The 13,052-nt window shown below is 33.4% G+C and overlaps 1 protein-coding gene across 1 annotated transcript; it reads left to right on the top strand.

Moving 5' to 3' along the window:
* The first annotated feature begins 10,749 nt into the window (after window positions 1–10,749).
* Window positions 10,750–13,052, top strand: LOC103335914 (7-deoxyloganetin glucosyltransferase-like). The gene is made up of 2 exons (XM_089054497.1): window positions 10,750–11,339; window positions 11,971–13,052. The coding sequence occupies exons 1-2, from the start codon at window positions 10,823–10,825 to the stop codon at window positions 12,912–12,914; spliced, it is 1,461 nt and encodes a 486-aa protein (XP_088910623.1). The 5' UTR covers window positions 10,750–10,822; the 3' UTR covers window positions 12,915–13,052.

Here is a 13,052-nt window from a genome sequence, read left to right as displayed (position 1 = left end):
ATACATAAATTTCGTACCATTTGCTTAGCTATTGTTTTCCTACAAACACTCGAACTAACTTAGACATCGAAGGGCCTTTGGCCAACACCCCCCGGGTGTGGTCTATTTACTCCAATCTTTTTTCCATGAATTGAGGAAGAGAGATAAGGAAGATCGAAGGTTGAAGGATCTAGAAGTGAATATTCTCCCACGAGATTATTTGCACAAATAGACATCCATTGAATTGAACTTCAAGCACTGAAAATGGGTGAAATTCTGTCTTTAGGACATTGCCAATATGCACGCCTCTACCATAAATTAAAGTTAATGTCCTCTTATTGTACTGTATTAGTTCATTCATGCAGTTTGTATTATTATTTTTTGTTTTATATAAATATTGTTCATTGCATTAATATATTGATCTTAAGCATATAAATCATTTACTTATTGTTCCTAACAATCTATTGGCAAAATTCATTTAGGGTTTGAGTGAAAACTTCTGGAGATTGTTGATATATGTTTTATTTTTGCAACTTAAATTATTAATTAGCATATATGATTTTTGGTGTCTTGTATTTCTTGTTAGGATATCATGTCGCATGATGATAATAGACCGGTAAAGAGAGGAAAAGCTATTTATTCATTCTTCAAAAAAAGTGGTAATGATAACAAGGATACACCTTCTGCATCTAATGTTGATACTTCAATTCCTGAGGAACTTATTGAACTCGGATCTCAAGAAGTTGAACTTAAAGAGTTTGATATTGCTTCTTTAGAATGAGATCTAAGAAAACACATTCCAATTTGTGAACACCCAATCAATCAACGTGATGAGATTAGAAGGTCTCATATCAAGTTGGGGCCTTATCAACCTAAATTTTTTGAGTATCCAAGGACTTTGTTCCGGCAACAAAGACGTCATTTTCAATATTATTGGCTTTCACAATTTTCATGGTTAGAGTATTCTCCTTCAATAGATAAGGCATATTGTTTTACCATGCTTTGTCTTTGAAAAAAATTCAGCTAGTGGGTCTGCACTAATTACTGATTGGTTCAGTAATTGGAAAAGAGTTAATGATGGAAAGAATTGTGCATTTTTGCTTCATGTTGGAGGTCCATCTTCACCACATAATAATTGTGTTAGATGTGCTCAAGACTTAATGAAATCATCTGAGAATATTGAGAAAGTTATTCATAAACAACCGAAAGATCAAATTTTGAAGAACTGGCTATGACTTAAGGCAACAATTGAGAGTGTTCGATTGCTTACATTTCAAGCATGTGCTTTTAGAGGTCATGATGAATCCATAGACTCAATGAATCATGGCAATTTCATTGAATTGATAAAATATACAGCACAATGAAATGATAAAGTTGCTGAAGTTGTTTTAGAGAATGCCCCGAGAAATGCTAAATAAACCGCACTATCGATTCAAAAGCAAGTTTTACGTATTCTTGCTGACAAAGTGAGAAACAAAATTAGTGATGAAGTTGGGGTATTAACTTATTGTATTTTTGTTGATGAAACAAAAGATGCATCTGATAGAGAGCAAATGGCCATTCATTTTAAGATTTGTTGATAAGGAAGGTTTTGTAAGAGAACGCTTTTTTGAGAATGTGAGGGTTGAAGATACTAGTTCGTTGACACTTAAAAAACAGTTATCTCAGGTTCTTATAAATTATGATTTCCAAATTCATAAAATGTGAGATCAATGATATGATGGTGCTAGTAACATGCGAGGTGCATGGAATGGACTACAAATATTATTTCTTAGAGATTGCCCATATGCATATTATGTGCATTGTTTTGCTCACAGGCTACAATTAGCATTAGTTGCAGCATTAAAAGATGTGGCTCCTAGTTGGCTATTCTTTTCAATACTGAATTCCATTATTAATCTTATTACTGCTTCTCCCAAGTGCCATGGTGAGTTACAATCTACCTAAGTAATTGATATTGCACATATGGACACTGGTGAATGTGAGATAGGTGGAGGGCTTAATCAGATTGGTACCTTGCATCGCCTAGAGCTACTCGTTGGGCCTCTCATTATGATTCTTGTTTAGATTTATTAAATATGTTTAATGCATCTTATACAATTGTTGAGACCTTAATTAAGGATGGAGCCATTAATTCTATATGAGCGGAAGCAATTGGTACGTTCAAAGCAATGACATCTTACGAGTTCATGTTCATCTTGAATTTGCTAAAAAAAAAATATGGGACTTACTAATAGCCTTTGTTGAGCATTGCATAATAAATCTCGAGATATTCTGACTACTATGAATCTAGTTCATAGTACAAAAGATGCTCTTCAAAAATTAAGATTGGAGGGTTGGGATACTTTCTTTGAGGAAGTGGAATCATTATATTTTATCGATATGCCATATATGAATGCTCCTAATAAAGTTGGTAAACTTCGTTCTTGTCAACAACGTGACGATATTATAATTGAACATCATTACTGGGTTAATTTATTCAATGATACAATAGATTATCAATGGGAAGAGTTAAACAACAGATTTAGAGAAGGAACAATGAAACTTCTTATTCTCAGCTCTGATTTGGACCCTAGCAATGGTTTTAAATGATTTAAGATTGATGATAATTGCAAGCTTGTAGAGAAATTTTATACTCAAGATTTCACTATTAAAAAATTACGTTTATTGAGGTGCCATCTCGAACTTTTTGAGTTTGAAGTACACCAACATGATCTTGATATCTTTCAAAATATGTCTACTCTTTCATAATTATGTCAAATATTAATTAACGAACATAGAAAAGGCATATTATTTGATTGATAGGTTGATTTGGTTAATTAGTGTTAACTCTTCTAGTTTCTATGGGGACTACAAAACGAGCATTTTCAGCTATGAAGCATTTTAGGACTGTACTTCACAACAAAATGGAGGATGAGTATCTCGCAGATTACCTCTTTATCTAGATTGAGAAAGAGCTTTTTGTGGATATTGCTTCAGATTCAATAATCAAAGATTTTGATACACTCAAAGAGAGAAAGGTTCCACTTCATTAGGTAAGCTCTTTAATTTTTTTTTGGAATCGAACATATTTTTTTGAAGTTGGACAATGTGTTTGATTGGGTATTTCATTATATTTTGTACTTCTTTGTGTTATATTTGCTCGTAATGTGGCTTTGTTTGATTTATAAAATTTTATTTACATTATTGTTTCAAGAGAAAAAGACTTATAATATATCTCCTCTAAAAATAAAATAAAAATTGAGCCTACCCCTATAAAAAAAATTTGGGTCCGCCATTGGTCTTGAATGAGTGCCCAAGAGGGACTAAAATGACTTATGCAGTTTTCTTGCAGGTTCTCATAGAACGTAATGGGTTCTTGAGTTTCTAAATCCATTGCTCGAGAGAGAATGGGTTGTTAATCAAGAATACTTTTGGTTGAGCCCGCGAGAGGATATCAAATGAATTAGAAGACACCAACTGTCAACATGGTAGTAATTAGGGTTATTTGGCTATAAATAAGAATTAAGTGGAATTGATTATGGTGAAATCGGATGCTCTAGTGTCCAATCAACTTGATTTTCCACCGTTAATTAAATTGTTGTTTTTCATATTTGTTTTCATTAATGAATTTTTCAAATAAACTTTTGAATTAATCTTGATTCGTACTTAAAAGGAAATGACAGTTTTCGTTGGAACGATACTTCACTTATCTCTATATTACTTGTGCAGATTGTGCACTTGCAATAATTTCACAACACCCCTTAAAGGTTACAACCTTCTAAAGAACATCAGTAATAATATCATGGGAGCTCGAGCGGGTTATCACGGACATGAACACTCGAGCGTTGTCTCTGACAAACAGAGCTCAAGCATCTGAGAGTTAGGCTTGAAAAATAATAGAATTATTTTTTTGTTTTTCCACAGTAGAACATGTTTAATTATCCTTTTAGTTTGAATTTAAATTATAACAGGTTACTAACTGCTGTGTTTGAAGGGGTGCCTTCTAACTTTTGTGTGTGAAGGGGTGCAAACAGTATTATATATACCCAATATCCAACAGACAGAAAAACTAGATGGAATTGAAATGAATGCATCTGATTTTGAGTTGACAAATATAGGAAGTGACCAGACATATTAATTGAGATCAACAATTTACTGGTAACTGACGACTTCTCTTTCTACTTGCAGCACTAACAGCGTTTACGAGTTTATCGGTTTGAGATTTAGTCTATTAGGTTCAATCTTAGCTGGGAGATACCCAAGTTTGACTTTACTAACTTGTTTACTCACTCGTCAAGAAACACCTAATATTAGTTACCCCTTCTAGATTTTTCTTAACGTATACGTATATGTGTGCATATATAGGGAAATGCTCTTTTAGTATACTGAATTTGGATCATTGATCTGGTTAATTCTTGTTCGGATGTGTGGTCTGATTTGTAGAACGTTATCCTATACACTATTAACTTCTACTTTAAATCCTCCATCATTCAAGTGTATATGCATTGCTAGCTGCTTTTTTTTATTGGTACAACTATACGAAGTTGATAAATAAGTAAATCTTTGGTTAAAGGGAAATCATAATTTTTTATTTATTTATAAATATTATAAGTTTTTATGACTTTTGATTAAGCATAACAAATGTTTTTCAAAAACGAGGTTTCTTGAAATGAAGAAAATAGAAGAAATTCTAAATGCGAACTTTTTCTTAAAATAAAATGATTATTTAAATATCTATTATAAATTAATTTAATTAATTAATTTTTTTTTTTTATACAAGCAATATTGAGGAGAGAGAATTAAAATGCTTTTAACCACTAGAGTTACAAGTCCATTACTATTATTAATTTTATATTTGAATTACATATAGAAAAATTATAAGAGATAGGACCATTTACTTGCACTACTACATTTTACACTTTACGCGACGAAGAGAATTTCGTCGCGCAAAATACATTGTAGTCGCACAAATTTTAACGCGATAGAAACTTCACGCATGATTCCGCCGCTCAAAGATCGTGAAGAAAGACTTTGCGCGATTTAAGCTTTTTCATTCGTCGCGCAAAGAAATATTTTGGTTTTTGACTTTTTGTTTTATTTATTCTTTAATATTAATTTAATTATATTAATTATTTCAATTTTTTACTTTTTAAATTTAATTTAATTGTATGATTTTTTCTTTACTTTAATTTAAATTAACATATTCAAAATCAAATTATATATGAAAAATAGTGATCAAATTATCCAATAAATATATATATAATATTCAAAATGTACACATAAATTAACAAAGTACAATAAATAAAAAAAGGGATAATCTCCCCTAAAATTGTTATACAACAAATCCAACCCAAACTCCAATCCTTCCCCTTTACTCAACCTCAAATCCCACACAAACTCAAAACTAACTCCAAAAACACATATTAATGAAAAAAAATTTAAAATTTGGAGAGAATCTACCTTTTGGCAAGATTGAGAGTGAGTGAGAATGAGAGAGAGAAGTGAGTGTGAGAGAATTATAGAAGATAGTGATAGAGAGATGAGAGAGTGAGTGAGAGTGAGAGATAGTGAAAAGAGAGATGAGAGAGTGAGTGAGAGTGAGAGATAGTGAAGAGAGAGATGATGAGAGATTAAGTGAGAGGAGTGAGTGTGAGAGAAACGGTGGGATTTGGGGAGAGGGAAAGAGAGAGGAGAGGTAAGAGTAGAGGAAGACAATGAGAAAATGGTGGAGTTATTTTCATTTTAAAAACGGTATCACTTTGCGCGACGAAAGATGTTGTTGGTCGCACAAAGTTTTGCGCGACGAAAAAAATTGAAGTATTGGTCACGCAAAGTTTTGCACGACGAAAAAAATTGGTCGCGCAAAGTTTTGCGCAACGAATATTGGAATATTAGTCGCGCAAAATTGTGCGACGAATATTAGTATATTGGTTGCGCAAAGTAAAAATAATAAAAATCCCGCCCCATTTTTGGTACCACCAAATTTTGAAATTTTTGCGCGATTTAAAATACATATTGGTCGCGCAAAGTCAAAAAATTATATAAAAATTCCGTGTCCCATTTTGGTACCACCAATTTTGCCCGATTTAAAAATTTATATTGGTCGCAAGAAGTTTTGAGCGACACAAAATATTGGTCACAAAGTCTAAAATTTATTTATTTATTTAAAATCTCGTGTCCCATTTTTTGTTACTCGCCCAAATTTTTTGAGTTTTGCGACTAATTGTTGGTCGCAAACTTTTGAGAGACGAAAAATTGATTCGAGTACGATATTTATAAAAATAATTGTTATGAATAATAAAAAATAAATTTTTTTTTTTTACGATTTAAAATATAAATAAGGTTAAAGCTACTTAATAAATGTATATACATAAATTTCTTAAGTGTTATACGTACAAAATAAATAAATTTAAAGATACTTAATAAGTATATATATATATACACACACACCATTCAACGATCCAACCGTCAGACTTGTTTGTATATACTTCAAGATCGTATACCTCATAAATCGCAAAAACAAACATTCGAGACCCAAGAATCGACAAAAAATTTCAACGGTTCTAAATGAAAAATCACGATTTAACGGTTATTTTAACTCCGATTTTGATGATTTTTTACAGCTACACTCCTTGACCTTATATGAATACAATGAACTAATTCGATCATCAATTTAAAATATTTACACTAGTAGATACCACAAAATCTTATGTTATATTTAACAAAAGTATAAATAAACTCTTAATTGTTAGTGAATATATTGTTTTGATGGCATACGCATTCTTCGAAACTAGTTTGAACGATCCAACCATCAAACTTGTTTGTTTATACCTTTAGATCATATACGCCAAAAATCGGAAAAAATAAACATTCAGAGATCAAGTAACGAGACAAAATTTTTCGACGGTTATAAATGAAAAATCATGATTTAACTGTTATTTTAACTCCGATTTTGATGATTTTTTACCGCTATACTCCTTTACCCTATATGAATACATTGACTTAATTTGATCTTCAATTTAGAATATTTACACTAGTGGATACCACAAAATCTTATGTTATATTTAACAAAAGTATAAATAAACTCTTAATTGTTAGTGAATATATTGTTTTGATGGCATACGCATTCTACGAAACCAGTTTGAATGATCCAACCATCAAACTTGTTTGTTTATACTTCGAGATCATATATGCCAAAAATCGGAAAAAATAAACATTCAAAGATCAAGTAATGGGACATAACTTTTCGACGGTTATAAATGAAAAATAATGATTTAACGGTTATTTTAACTCCGATTTTGATGATTTTTTACCGCTATACTCCTTTACCCTATATGAATACATTGACTGAATTTGATCTTCAAGTTAGAATATTTACACTAGTGGATACCACAAAATCTTATGTTATATTTAACGAAAGTATAAATAAACTCTTAATTGTTAGTGAATATATTGTTTTGATGGCATACGCATTCTACGAAACTAGTTTGAATGATCCAACCGTCAAACTTGTTTGTTCATACTTCGAGATCATATATGCCAAAAATCGAAAAAATAAACATTCAAAGATCAAGTAATGGGACATAACTTTTCGACGGTTATAAATGAAAAATCACGATTTAACGGTTATTTTAACTCCGATTTTGATGTTTTTTTTTTATAGCTACACTCTTTGATCATATATGAATACAATGAACTAATTCGATCGTCAATTTAAAAAATATATTTTCTAACAAAAACCCAATCCAAACAACAATAATATATTTTTCTAATAAAGATTTTAAAAAATAATTTTTTTATTTTATTTATTTTATAAGGACTTTGCCCGACGAATTGATTTTCGTCCAAAAAGTAGCTTTGAGCGACTAATTGTTTTTCGTCACACAAAATTTGGTCGCGCAAGACTTTGCGCAACGACGTATTGTTGTCGCACAAAAGTTGGTTGCGCAAGGTTTTTAGCAACGAATTTTTTAGTTTCGTTGCGCAAAGTGACTTTGAGAGACGAATAATTTTTCTTCGCACAAAATTTGGTCGCGCAAGGGTTATTTTGTAGTAGTGTTAATAATTAGAGTTTGGCCTATGGAGTGGACTTTGGATTAACTGGCTTTATTTAAATAATCAAATAATGGGCCTTCAGTCTGTTGGACTCAATTGACTGAAATAATTATTTCATACAATTTATTTTTGAAATTCATATAATTCTTTTATTTTGAATTTCAAATTTTAAACAAAGAGCCAAAAAGAAAAATACAAATTTAAAGAAAAACCCTAACAGAGAAAAGTTTTAGCTGCCGCCCTCCTTGGGGTCGGTGGCATCCATCCCTCTCCTCTCCTTCCTTCCTCTCCCCTCCCCACCTCTACTTCTTGTCCATCCACTCAAGGCCCTCTGTTTTGGCTAAATTTGGTGCTTGCTTGACTATCTTGGTAACAACATGGTAGTAGATTAGCTCTTATTTACGTAATTTGTATTTCAGTTTTTTAGTTTATTGTGTGTTTGTAGTCTCTACTTGTATTTTCAACTTGTGAGTGTTAAAAGGTTGTATTTGCAATTGTAATTTGGTGCACTGAGGTTTATATTTGATTTTTTTAAAGGTTTTTTTTTTTGCCAAAATGCCAAACTTTCTTAGGCCATGTATGCTATGAATGGATGTACACCTTGTGGGTTGCCGATGGACTCCTCCGTATTATTTGGATTAACCCTCTGCGGTTACTATGTTTCCATATTTATACTAATTCTATATGGTTATTTGTATTTGTATTCGTCCTTATAACCGAGGACCATTAGGCATGAATTATGAATGCAATCTACTGCCTTTCTATCACAATTTCAAGTTCATTATATGCGGTTATCTGCAGAGCCACAAATACATGAGTGGGGGCGAAGTACTGTTAACTCTATTAACTCTACACGTCAGTATTTCTCTATATTAATTTACTAAAATTTTAATTTCTTTATTTCCTATAATTACTAATTTACCCAAAATAGGACCTGAAATTATAAATAAATAAATTAATAAAACCCCCTATAAGGAATATACTTTAGAAACATACCCAAAAACTATTTACTACCTAAAAATGAGTGTTGAAGTTCCTATACATTACACCTCTGTCATTGATTAACTTAAAACAAGTCCAATACAAAAATCTAAAAAAAAAAATCCTAAAATAAGTCCAGCAAGCCCAACCTAGATTTGACCACAAAAACAAGCCCATCAAGCCCGAAGTAGATTGTTAATACAACATCATAGAAGTACATTTGTTAATATCTTGTCATAAAAATACATTGTTAATATCATGTCATAGAAGTACAATGTTAGTATCATTTCATAGAAAAACATTGTTAATACCATTCCATACAAAAAAACTCTAAAACCCAAAATAGCCCAGCAAAACATCTGATATCCTTTGCAAAAATCACTTCCAATTGTCCACAGTTTAACCAGAAACAATAGCAAATGCAAAAGGAAATATCTCTACAAGAAAATAAAAATACACTGTTAATACTATGTCATAGAACTATCTTTCTAGTAAAAATCACATTATATATATCATAAACTTCAAGTGCACAGTTATATATAGAGCAAAATATAGAGTATGCTTTGTTAATATCTATTAACACTATATCATAGAAGTACACTGTTTATATTATGTCATAGAAATCAACTCAATTGCAGAGCATGAACAATATAATAGTTGTTCATACCAATTATTGGAAACTAATAACTACATTTCATTTGCATAGTAGGTACAATAAAAGTGTTCAACTGCAAAAACCCCATGTCGTAAACTAGCAACCTTGAAAAACATAATGGACAACACAACCCTTTGGAACAAACCTAGGAACCCAAAGCAAAAACCCCATGTTTGTAAACTAGAAACCTTGAAATACAATTGAAATTGAAAGAACAAGTGCTACAGGAAGGCTGGTTTGGCAAAAAGTTGCTGCCAAAACTGCCAAGATAGAAACAAACACTATGAGCTGCAGCAACCAATGGTATGATTTTCTTTTCATTTTTTACCACTAGTAAAAATATTAAATGTCTTCGTCCTTGCTAACTAATGGCAACAAACTTTATACTTAGCAAACCCCTTTGCAGTTTCCATGGACATGGTAACTAATTACGATTAGTAAATTTGATGTAACATAAAAGCAGACGGAGATTGTAACATAAAATCTAATGTGAGAGACAGACAAAAGTTGGAAAGGGAAATTTGAATTCCATTATCAGAGTAGAAACCATTCAATCAATACTCCAATTTTTTACCACATCACATCATCTTTTTTGTTGGCAATTTTTGTGCCCAATATATTAAGAGAGCTAATTTTCCCACTCCACTCTTGTCCATTTACATTTCCTTTTGTTGGAAATTGTATATTTCCACACACCTTTTTTGTCCACTTACACTCACTTGTATGTTATAGTAAAAAATATTTTTAAAAATATTAAACGGAGTGTTAGTGGATAAAAGAGTGGAAAAATAAGCACCCTATATTAAAAGAGTGTACGAATTTTTTTTTTTTTTTTTTTGGTCATAAGTGTGTCTCGTGTGTGAGAGATATATATGTGGATGTGATATCTTTGAAAATGAAGGCATGAGATTTCCTCGATATCTCTTGGAACTCAGGGCCATTGATCAGTCCAATCCAATAATTTAGATGGGAACAACAAATTTACCAAAAGAAGTTAAAACTAGATCACGGTGGCAAAAATATCTTGACTATTATGTATACTGCCAAGAGAACAGATGTAATGTAGATCTAGATTTTCTATAAAGTATATATCTCTCGCAGTTCTTTAACTCACACACGCAGCACCCTAAGAGCTAAGAATTAAGATAGAAAAGAGAGAAAGAAATAGAAATGGATGGCGTTGGAGTAGAAGTTAGCAAGAGGCCTCATGCTGTGTGTCTCCCATTCCCAGCTCAAGGTCACATAAGCCCAATGATGAAGTTAGCAAAGCTCCTACATCACAGAGGCTTTCACATAACCTTTGTCAACAGTGAGTACAACCACAAACGCTTGCTCAAATCCCGAGGCCCCTCTGCCCTCCACGTCTCCCAGGACTTCTGTTTCGAAGCCATCCCCGATGGTCTGCCCCCTACGGACGCTGACGCTACGCAAGACATCCCGTCTCTTTGTGAATCCACAAGAAAGACTTGCTTAGGACCATTTCGCAACCTGCTTGCTAACCTTAGTCTAGACAAGGCCCTACCACCGGTGACCTGTATTGTCTCCGATAGTATCATGTCATTCGCCATCAAAGCCGGTGAAGATCTTGGAATTCCGGTGACGCTGTTCTGGACTACAAGTGCATGTAGCTTGATGGGCTCCACGCAGTATCGCCAACTTATTGACAAAGGTCTTACACCACTCAGAGGTACATGTTATGTTTCATGAAAAATAAAGGGCACGCATACAGTAAAATTGAAATTTTGTGATATTATTATTTGTATTGGTTGTTATATGAAAAGCAATTAAATTAACGGACTGGCAAACTATTATATTCTTTGTTCACCCTCCTTTATTTTTTAATTATTTTTCATCTCATTTATCCATGCAATTTTCATTCACAAAAGCCTTATGAAAATGAGATTGAAAACTTTAAAAGAGATAGGAATTATAGTGAATGATGAGTATTGGAGTACCAAATAACTCTCCCTTATGAGGAGGTCTAGACGTTATTACCGTGCAGACGCTATGTGTTTTCCACTACTTTTCTCTGTTTTCCTCCTTGTTTATAATGGTGTCCTCCCGATAATAACGTACGGATCCAGATGAGAGAAGAACTATATATATATATATATATATATTGCTTTTACTGAGTGTTATGGTTCTCATCTAACAAATTATGTGATGCTCTGAAGCCCACGTCGGTAACGAATTATGTGATATGGTTACAATATGTACAAATATTAAGCCCGTAAGAAAGAATTCTTATATCTTTGTTATTTAATTTGGGATATAGAAATGGTGAGCAGCTATGACAAATTCTATGTATGCTTTTTCAGATGAGGCTTCTCTAACAAACGGGTATTTGGACACCACGATAGACTGGATTCCAGGAATGAAGGATATTCGTCTGAGAGATCTCCCAAGCTTTGTACGTACCACAGATCCAGAAGACATGATGCTAAGCTGCGCCATGGGGGAGGTAGAAAGAGCTTCCAAAGCTTCTGCTATCATCTTAAACACTTACGACACATTGGAATATGAAGTGTTGGAGGCTCTTTCTTCAATGTTTCCTCCAATTTACACCATTGGCCCCAATCACTTGCTTGTGAACAAGATTGTTCCCCAGAACACTATATCGTCATCCATCGGTTCCAGCCTCTGGAAAGAAGAGCCTGAGTGCCTACAATGGCTGGATTCCGAGGAACCCGACTCGGTGGTTTATGTTAATTTTGGGAGCATTACTGTTATGACACCCCAGCAGCTTGTTGAGTTTGCTTGGGGTCTTGCTAATAGCAAAAAGCCCTTTTTGTGGACAATTAGGCCTGACCTTGTGAAGGGTGACGCTGCTGTTCTCCCATCGGAATTTGCCCAAGAAACGAAACAAAGAGGTTTGTTGGTCAGTTGGGCACCACAAGAGGAAGTTCTGAACCACCCATCTATAGGAGGATTCTTGACACACGGTGGCTGGAACTCCACCATTGAGAGCTTGAGTGCTGGAGTGCCAATGGTTATATGGCCGTTTTTCGCGGACCAGCAGACGAACTGTTGGTTCTCCTGCACTCAATGGGGAGTTGGCTTGGAGATTGATAGCAATGTGAAGAGGAGTGAAGTGGAGAAGCTTGTGAGAGAATTAATGTCGGGTGAGAAAGGGAAAGAGATGAGAAAGAACGCCATGGAGTGGAAGGGAAAGGCAGAGGAAGCTACTGGTCCGAGGGGTTCTTCATTACTGAATTTGGAGAAGTTGGTTAAAGATGTACTGCTGCAGCCATCAAAACCCTAGTAGGTAGCGGGATAATCAACCCTGATCCGGGGGGTTCTATGTTGTTATTTCCTCACACCTCAGCTTATGTTTTTTTTTTTTTTTATCAATTTTTTTTTTTTTCATTTTTTATCAATGGCCGAGGGCTTTGAACTATGC

The sequence above is a fragment of the Prunus mume genome, linkage group LG6 (assembly GCF_029339155.1).
Source record: "Prunus mume cultivar Tortuosa linkage group LG6, ASM2933915v1, whole genome shotgun sequence".
Classification (NCBI taxonomy): domain Eukaryota; kingdom Viridiplantae; phylum Streptophyta; class Magnoliopsida; order Rosales; family Rosaceae; genus Prunus; species Prunus mume.
This window is presented reverse-complemented; position numbering and strand designations above follow the sequence as displayed.

Coding starts and splice junctions, on each gene's coding strand:
- LOC103335914 (XM_089054497.1), top strand. CDS start 10,823: ATGGATGGCGTTGGAGTAGAAGTTAGCAAGAGGCCTCATGCTGTGTGT. Junction 11,340..11,970: donor AGGTCTTACACCACTCAGAG/GTACATGTTATG, acceptor ATGCTTTTTCAG/ATGAGGCTTCTCTAACAAAC.